At 33.9% G+C, this 9,557-nt stretch overlaps 1 protein-coding gene across 1 annotated transcript in view; it reads left to right on the forward strand.

Annotated features, from left to right (window-relative positions):
• Positions 1-580: 580 nt before the first annotated feature.
• LOC21396955 (1,4-alpha-glucan-branching enzyme 2-2, chloroplastic/amyloplastic) overlaps positions 581-9,557 on the forward strand; it is an 11,986-nt gene continuing 3,009 nt past the window's right edge. Inside the window, exons 1-16 of the mRNA XM_010091096.2 lie at positions 581-894; positions 1,369-1,517; positions 2,020-2,273; positions 3,103-3,201; positions 4,242-4,284; positions 4,702-4,761; positions 4,878-4,958; positions 5,557-5,673; positions 5,921-6,004; positions 6,579-6,700; positions 6,817-6,936; positions 7,104-7,233; positions 7,342-7,452; positions 7,530-7,658; positions 8,311-8,414; positions 8,511-8,655. Of these exons, the coding sequence (XP_010089398.1) occupies positions 762-894; positions 1,369-1,517; positions 2,020-2,273; positions 3,103-3,201; positions 4,242-4,284; positions 4,702-4,761; positions 4,878-4,958; positions 5,557-5,673; positions 5,921-6,004; positions 6,579-6,700; positions 6,817-6,936; positions 7,104-7,233; positions 7,342-7,452; positions 7,530-7,658; positions 8,311-8,414; positions 8,511-8,655 (1,881 nt within the window). The 5' untranslated portion in view covers positions 581-761. The remainder of the gene's footprint in view (positions 895-1,368; positions 1,518-2,019; positions 2,274-3,102; positions 3,202-4,241; positions 4,285-4,701; positions 4,762-4,877; positions 4,959-5,556; positions 5,674-5,920; positions 6,005-6,578; positions 6,701-6,816; positions 6,937-7,103; positions 7,234-7,341; positions 7,453-7,529; positions 7,659-8,310; positions 8,415-8,510; positions 8,656-9,557) is intronic.

The raw sequence follows: 9,557 nt of genomic DNA on the forward strand, positions 1-9,557 counted from the left end.
CCACTCCCACACCTCCCCATGCAATTCCCAATTCTCCTCTGCACACGTATCACCTCAGCTCCCAATTCGCTCCCTTGTCAGTTAGCGCTCTCTCTCTGTTTTTTTTTTTTTTTTTTAAGTTAAAAGAGTTTTCGAATTATTTAAGTTTGTTCTTATATTCATTTTAGTTATGATTTTCTCAACAAAAAAAAAATACACATAAAATAAAAATAATTTTAAATTATAATTTTAAATATATAAATTAAACGTCCACTTAATAATTAAGCACAATATCTAACAAATGTGATTATTAAATTATTTATCAAATATAAAATGCAAACTAATATAAATTAAAGCCCGTTTAATTTATAAATTAGAATTATGAAATTAGAATTATTTTTTATTTATGTGTAATTTTTTATAAGAAAAAATACTATAATAAATCATGAATCATAATTTGAATTAGAGAATAAATTCTCCAACCAGGTAGTTTTAGCTGCTAATCAAATTATTATTATTATTTTTTTGATAATTGCTAATCAAATTATTTTCCTTATTCTTTTCACCTCTCTCTCAAACTTCCTACACAATCTCACTCCTTTCATCACTCTCTCTCTCTCTCTCTCTCTCTCCTCTCTCTCTCTCCTCTCTGATATTTGTTCGCTTCACGCTTCTCTCGGCGTCTTGTGCTCAAAAGTGCATTTCTTCTTTCTCTGATTCAAGATCCCTTCTCTCTCTCTCTCTCTCTCTCTGTGAGTTTGGAATTTAAGACCAGCGAAACAATGGTGTACACAATCTCGGGAATACGATTCCCTGCCATTCCCTCGGTGTACAGGATTTCTTCGAGCTCGAGCTTCAATGGCGATCGCAGGAGCACAAGCCTCTCTCTCTTGTTGAAGAAGAACTCGGTTTCTCGTAATCCTTCTTTCTCTATCATATCTCGCGTCCTTTTCGTTCTGTGTTGGTTTGATTTATGCTCTTATTCTGCTTTAAAAGAAGTGATTAATTTTTTGCTTCATTCTCGTTCTGTTTCGGTTCGGTTTCTGCTTTTATTGTGCTTCAAAAGAAGTGATTGTTTTTGCATCGTTTTCGTTTTGTTTCGGTTGGATTTCTGCTCTTATTGTGTTTCAAAAGAAGTGATTATGCATATGTTTCTCTTTTTTTTTTTAAACTTTATTTTTTGCAATTTCTTATCGGATTATTTTTTTTAGTTATTCAGACGAACTGTTGATTAGAATATATATATATATATATTTAGATTTTGTATATTCTGGTAGAATCGGAAAGAATCGGTGTCTTTATTTTATTTTTTTTTCGTGGAAGATCGTATCTTTTACTTGAAGCTTGATGCAGTGTGTGAAAAGCTAATTTCATTATTGTTTTTATCAGGGAAAATATTTGCTAGAAAGTCTTCGTATGATTCTGATTCCTCATCGTTAACGGCGGATAAAGTTCTAGTCCCCGGCAGTGAGAGTGAGACCTCTGCATCTTCTACAGATCAATTGGAAGCTCCTAGCGAAGTCTCAGAGGACCCTCAGGTCTTGATCAAGCATCCATTTGAGTTCAGATGTAAAAGAAATAAATAGATATATTGGATAAGAATATCTAGAAGCGGCATTAACTTGGAAACTGAGATGAAAGTTGTTGTGATTTTTTTTTTTTTAATAAATAATCTCATCATGCTGTTGTAATTTTAGTGTGGGTTCTTCAGCATTTGGTGAACTACCAATAACCAATTTTTCATTAGCGGAAGGGGAAAAACAGAAGTAAAATAGAAGGAAAGCAGTAGAAGTGTTTGAATTTGTTGTGCCACTTGCTTTTACTGGTTATGGTACATGGTTTCTCATATAAGCTGGATACACATCCATGAATGTTTTCGTACAATCCAGGATATCTTATTCCCTTAATAACTAGTGCCGGATCTTCATTTTGTTAATGCATTCTCTGATTGTAAATGGTGATAAACAGCTTCAAGCATTGTTGGCATCGTAATTGGTGCCTGATACTTTTTTCTTTTTATGCCTCTATCATCTCGATTAGGTACTTGATGTAGAGAATTTGATAATGGAGGATGATGAGGCGGTTGAGGACACAGTTGTCCCCCAATCCCAGGTGTCTGATGATGATGATAAAGCTCTGCTTGAAGAGACATCTGATCCTTTGGAGGTGGTGGCAAGTACTAAAACAGTTGAGACCACAGAAATTAAAAGGACAATTCCACCCCCAGGCGCTGGTAAAAGAATATATGAAATAGATCCAGCATTGAACAGTCACCGTCAACACCTTGATTATCGGTGAGATATCCTTTCATCATTGCTTATATAAGCTTATAACTCTCTGCCTGATAAATTAAATATAACCGATGATTACCAATTTTCCTTATGTCAGTCTATTGCCTTTTCTGATTGGTGTGAATGTAATTTGTTTACCATTCATGAACCTTATTTTCTAGCATGTTGCCTTTTGAGGTAATTATTAAAAGATTTTATTCTGGATTTGGAGGAGAATTCACTTATTTTATGGCTATCATCATCTTATCAATCCTTCTTCTTCTTGTTTTCTGGATTTGGATGAGAATTCACTATTTTATGGCTATCTTATTTTAATCTTCTTCTTCTTGCATTAACTGTTTTGGATTGAACTGCAAGATTATTTCTGTAGTAGGATTTATTTTACTTTCCAGCAGCAATATATCCTCATAGCTCTGATTAGGTGATCACCTCTGCATTGCCTTGAAGCTCTGTCTGCATTGCTCTATTGCAGCTGTTTTAACATGAATGATAGCTGCAGATAGATGGCAGAGCCTTTGTTCCTTTTTTAATTTATTTAGTTTCGAATAAATTCCGCAATATGTTTGGTCAAAAAAAAAAAAAAAGTTGCTTTTAAGGAAATAGGCAGTCAGCCCATGGGGAGCAAAAAGGAGGGCATGGTGTGGGATAGGAGCTAAATTTTTAATTTACTTCTGTTTGTACGCTAGCAGCTAATTCCTCCCTCCAATGTGCAACCCTTGGGCAAAGTGTTTGTTGCTTTGGACTGAGCCATGCATCTTTTAGATCCTATCAGACATGCTTAATTCTACATCCAAACAGGTAGAAACTTTAAACGGTATATTTCTTTGTACAGTTATGGACAGTACAAAAGACTACGTGAGGAAATTGACAAGTACGAAGGTGGTTTAGAGGCGTTTTCTCGTGGATATGAAAATTTTGGTTTTACACGCAGGTAACACTCTTCTTTATATTTTTTTCTTTCCAAGTAGTAGCTTCAGTACGTACAAAATGAAGAAATAATGCGCATGGGTAAACTATCAACACACACTATAGGAAGGTAGTTGACTGCAAAAGAATAATGTATTTCCCATAACCCTTGTCCAAGTTTCTAAATATTATCTGATGTGGCGAGTGCATAGTCATTTTTGAAATTAGTGCATTTAATTTGATATTTATAGCTAGTTGTATTTCAGCAATTGGAGAATGACAATTTGTTTGCCACATGATATGACATAGGAGTTGGGATGTACACCAAATAGAGCATAATGAAGGAAAGGTTTGTTACTATGATAAATATCCATATCTTAACAATGGCACTCACAAGGGCATTGTGTTAAGCAGCTGAAGCTGGCATCAGCAGATATTAAAGGAGTAACTTTTAGTTACTGGGATTTGTGCTTGGTAGAGAATTCAGCAGATTGTTATGTTTTGAATGCTGTATTCTCCTGGCTCTTTCACAACTGAGAATTTTTCAAAGACAGTATCAAAACCTCCAGCTGTTGAGGAAAATTGATTTATGCCTGTACTACAGTTAGATGAAAGAATTTAGCTCTTGGAGGCTTTATTTTCAGTCACTTGATGTAGGAATAGTTGGCACGATATATGCCATCTTGCTTTCATTCTTTTTCAATCTCTTTTACTTTTATGAATAATCCTCTTTCAATCTTGATGGGTTTGTATTTCTTTACAAAGAGAGAGATTAGTATAGACCTTTTAAGAAACTTTGACCAGGTCCCCTATATTAGGTTACCGTCATCTGTGGTGGCACACTTAATAGCATGATTGCTGATTACTGTAAAATTTTTCTTGCTTGTACTAAACCATGTTTTTGCCATGTCTTTGTTAAGTTTTATTTAGGTGTTTTACATGGTTACTCTCATTCTGTTTAATTTTTTTTTTTTAATAGTTTTGGGTGCGGGATCTGGAAGTTGGAACAACATTTATATTAATAAGGTCTTGCAAATTCTGATTTTCTCCCAACTGTTTTTTCAGTGAAGCAGGTATCACTTATCGGGAGTGGGCACCTGGAGCGAAGGTTCGTTTTGACTGTTTAGGATCAGAGGCAATTTTACTTTCACTATTATCATTGTTGTTGTTGTCTTTGGTGTTCAACCATGTAAAATTGTTGACGGAATTGTCGTTGTGCCCATATGGAAGCAAAATCATTTTTTTTCTTCCTTTTCCTTTGTTTGCCACTGGTATGATCTGTGCCATGGTTAGGAGTAATGAATGTCCCTTGACTGCTTTTTCTGATAACTGATATAGGCATATGCATGGTCTCTTAGTTTCTGGTCACGTTCCTTTCACCAATTTCTTAAAGTAACTTTCCCTGGCTTAATTTATCAATTAAAACTGACTAGTTAATTTAGTTTGTCTGTTGCTGTTTCTCTCTTTCTCTCTTCCTTTTTTTTCTAAATAAAAAAAAGTTACTGAATACTTACTGTCTTTTCAGTCAGCATCACTGATTGGAGATTTCAACAATTGGAATCCAAATGCAGATGTTATGACCCGGGTATGTTTTGTGTATTAATGGAGAAAAGGCCTACAAAACGCATAGTAGAATGTCTTTGATACGAAGGTCTTAGACAATTAATAGTTACATGAGATTCGTGTATTATATATCAACAGAATGAGTTTGGTGTCTGGGAGATCTTTTTGCCAAACAATGTAGATGGTTCGCCTGCAATCCCTCATGGTTCTCGAGTGAAGGTAACTTTTTCCTTTGCTTCATTATTAGCGTGGCTCTGTGGAATTTTAGTGATAATTTAATATTAAAATTCTTTTCCCATGAAATGTGGGAATTGAATGCTTGTCTTTCCTTTTTCAATGAGATATAGACATATTATCTGTTGGTTATGAAACTGTAATAAGTAGATTTTGAGCCATACTCGCACGAGAAACGCCTTCTGTGGTTTTGTAGAGGATATATCCTTATTTGTCACTGATTTTCACCATACAATCACGTTCTAAATGAGGGCCTAATTTTATTAGAAATGGTATAGAATGGAAAAGGTGTGATTTCTGGGCAAAAGAAAAACTCTGTTATTAGAGAAAAACAGAAGAATTCCATTCATCAAAAGTGAGTTGGAGTGGTTGACTTTTTTTGCTGGATACGTGGACTTGGTTATTAGCTTTTCTGATGCTCATGCGATCTTTAAGATAACACCTAGCAACTCAAATGTGGCTTATAATCTTTGATTATTTCGTTCTTTTCATATGAATTTTGTCTAGTCACAATAATCTTCAATGCAAAATGCCAAGAGTATAAGCTCTTAAAAGTGACTTCATCTTGGCTTCATAATCATAGATCCGCATGGACACTCCTTCTGGCATCAAAGACTCCATTCCTGCTTGGATCAAGTTTTCAGTACAGGCTCCTGGAGAAATTCCTTTTAATGGAATATACTATGATCCACCAGAGAAGGTATGGTTTTGCAAATTTATTTTCTGACAGTTAAATGGTTGGCGTGCTTAGTGGGAAAATATTAGCAATGCATATAAGGGTGAATAATCCTTGAATTGTTAATAGTTGTGGGGGATGTTATTGTTTATTCACTTATGGACAAAACCATTATGGTCATATTATATCTTTCACATTCTCTCGACACCAAAAGAAGCTGAATCAGTTTTAGGGGTAATATCTAATTGCGCTCTTGATCTTATCATTACAGGAAAAGTATGAATTTAAGCATCCTCAGCCAAAGAGGCCAAAATCACTTCGGATTTATGAGTCACATGTCGGAATGAGTAGCACGGTATTCATTGCTCTTTCTATCTCGTGTAGCGTATTATTGTGCAAAATTCATGTAGTGTATTCAACTTTATGTTTCTTGAGTTAAAAATCGCAAACATGTGATGGACCATGTTCCATAATTTTATCAAATTTAATGGACTTGGAGTGGCAGATTCCCTTTTGAGCATTAGAGTACAGAAAGTCTCAAGTGGTCTTGAGGCTTAAAGAATAAATAAAATTTCAAAAGGCATGTCCTTCCCAAATTTGTTTTTTCCAATCATTTCTAGATCTAATATAGTTTTGTAGAAAGTAAAGAGCGGGATTGCGGTTGTCAAGTTTCATGTTCAGGAAACATGAACATGAAAACCAAAATTAGTTACTGCGTGACAACCTTTTAGAAGAGAATTTTGAAGGTCGTCTCAACAGTGCCAGCATGTTAAACTTAAGTATTCCGCATGCATTCCTACTTAATGTATTAACTTCTTTTCCAAGCAATTGGCTGAACTTTTAACCTTCCTTCTTCTCCTTCCTTCTCCTTTAATGCTGCCTTAATGCCTTTTGATGTTTTTTTCTTGTTCTTTTTAACTCTGAGGCAGGAGCCAGTAATCAACACATACGTAAACTTTAGAGATGAGGTGCTTCCTCGTATTAAAAGGCTTGGTTATAATGCTGTTCAGATCATGGCTATCCAAGAGCACTCTTATTATGCTAGTTTTGGGTATGATCAGCTTCAGCATAAGCTCTGACATTTCTATGTTTTAATTTCCTTTTCTTTTTTTTAAATGGTCTCTGCTACGGAGTTTTAAGGGCTTTTTTTAAAAAAATGTTTTGCAGGTACCATGTCACAAATTTTTTTGCACCAAGTAGCCGCTGTGGAACCCCAGATGAGCTAAAATCTCTGATTGATAGAGCCCATGAGCTAGGCCTGCTCGTTCTCATGGATATTGTTCACAGGTATTAACGACTTTGATAGAATATTTTCTGGGAACATCTCTTCGTTAAGTATATATGTTTTGGGCCATATGATTCTTTTCTTTAAATTTGTTTGCACAAAGAGTTCCATTCGATTATCATGCTTCTAACTAATCTGATATCTGTTTGCTGTAATTGACACGCTCCAGCCACGCATCAAATAATACATTAGATGGGCTGAACATGTTCGATGGAACTGACACACATTATTTCCATTCTGGTTCACGGGGTTATCACTGGATGTGGGATTCCCGGCTTTTTAATTATGGAAGCTGGGAGGTACGTCACTTCTTCCATGTCTATTTTAATAAGATAAGCTCGGCCTTAGACTTTTCCTGTTTGTTCTTTACAACCATTAATTCTCTTTTTTTTTTTTTTTTTTTTAAGGTGTTGAGATTTCTTCTTTCAAATGCAAGATGGTGGCTAGAAGAGTACAAGTTTGATGGTTTCAGATTTGATGGTGTGACTTCAATGATGTATACTCACCATGGATTGCAGGTGCCATCAAAGTTTACCAGTGTCTTCTTTCGATGACTCTAACAAAATTAAACTTCTATTCTTGTTTTCTTCTGTAGGTAGGATTTACAGGAAATTACAATGAGTACTTCGGATTGGCAACAGACGTAGATGCAGTGGTTTATCTGATGCTGGTTAATGATCTAATTCATGGGCTCTATCCTGAAGCTGTTAGTATTGGTGAAGATGTAAGTGAATCCCATGAGGATGTTTTATCTTTTCCTTTTCTTCATGCGTTTAATCTCTTGGGAGAAATGTGGAATTAGTACAGTAGTAAACTGAAAATAACTCATGAACCGGGTGCTTTTCTGGAACGAAATTAAAGTAGTACTTTATATTTTAATGTATTCTGTCACTGTTACTACATCTCTCTCTCGCTCTCTCTAAACACATATTGCTTCAGGCTTTCCTGTGAAAAAGATTTCTAGAAATTTCTGTACAATATAAATGCCATTTGGTGAAAAGTTTGTTGAGTCATTACAAAAGTGGCCTGTCAAATTTGTGTAGTCTTGGTTTTTTTTTTTTTTTTTTTTTTTTTTTTTTTTTGGTGTGTGCATGCACCCACGAATGGCCAAATTTGAGTAGTCTTGGTTTATTTTTTTTATTTTTATTTCTTTTGGGTGTGTGCATGCACCCACGAATGCATGTTGATGTTATAGTGCAGTTACAATGTACTTCTGTTTCATGGTTTATTGGTTAATCCTAAAAAATATTCTGGATAGCATTGTTCTCTTTAGTTGTTTGATTCCACTAGTTATAAACATTTTTGGTTTAAAACTATAGAAATATTGGATTCAAAGTCTTAAATCTTGTTTTGAGGGGATAAGCTCCTTTTTACAGGTCAGTGGAATGCCAGCATTCTGCATTCCTGTTCAAGATGGAGGAATTGGGTTTGATTATCGCCTGCATATGGCTATTGCAGATAAATGGATTGAACTTCTCAAGTGAGTTTAAATAAATGTTTAGAGCAATTACTTTCACTTCAGTATGCTTGTAAACATATATCAAAATTGTAATTGTTATCTCTTGGTTTGTTGTAGGAAGAAAGATGAAGACTGGAGAGTGGGTGATATTGTTTACACACTCACCAACAGAAGATGGTTGGAAAAATGCATTTCTTATGCTGAAAGCCACGATCAAGCGCTTGTTGGTGACAAAACATTAGCATTCTGGTTGATGGACAAGGTGTGTAGTTCTTCCATATATTGCACCTTTCACCTACCATGAGAAACATGCACACACAAAGTAGTGTTATTGTGCAAATCTTTGTTTAGCTGATGTAAAATATCATTTTGACCCAAATTCATTTGCTTAATTAAATGGTTTCAACGCACGAAATATGTGATGAATCTTTTTGATGGTGTATACTCATTCGCTTTATCTTGAATTTGGTACATGATTTTTGGATGTATGGGAGACGGTCTTGTATACTTGTAAACGATTGTCTTAGGTCATTATGGTAAAAAAAAAAAGAAGTGAGCTTAACAAAGTTTATCAGGCAACAGTATGGATGAGGCTTGAGTTGCATCCTGTTAAACATACAGTTGCTTGTTCTCTATATTCAGGGTGCGTTTAGTTGCTGTGGGGAATGGTAAATGGGGATGGAAATAGGAATGATAATGGAATAGAATGGAAATGAAAGATGATTCATTTGTTTGATTCTACTTTTACAAATGCAATGGAATGAGATATGAATATTTTCGTATGTTAATATAACTAATATCATATATATTAATAATTAATATAATCATTTAATAACTAATATTATATATATAAAATTATAAGGATATAATATATATAATTATAATTATAGTTATATAATTATTTATTAGTATAATACAATCATAATATATAATATAATAAAATAATGAAATTGTGATTATTTTATATTATAATGTTACAACTATACTATATTATATTATTAGAAATATAGTATAATTATAAAATGTAATAATATAATATAACATATTATAATTATAATATGTAATATAGTATATTATCATTTCTAATTATAGTATATTATCTATTATAATATAAATTTATATTGTAATTATATAAATACTTAATTATAATATTATAAAATATAA

Source organism: Morus notabilis, unplaced genomic scaffold, assembly GCF_000414095.1.
Source record: "Morus notabilis unplaced genomic scaffold, ASM41409v2 Scaffold705, whole genome shotgun sequence".
NCBI classification, from domain to species: Eukaryota; Viridiplantae; Streptophyta; class Magnoliopsida; order Rosales; family Moraceae; genus Morus; species Morus notabilis.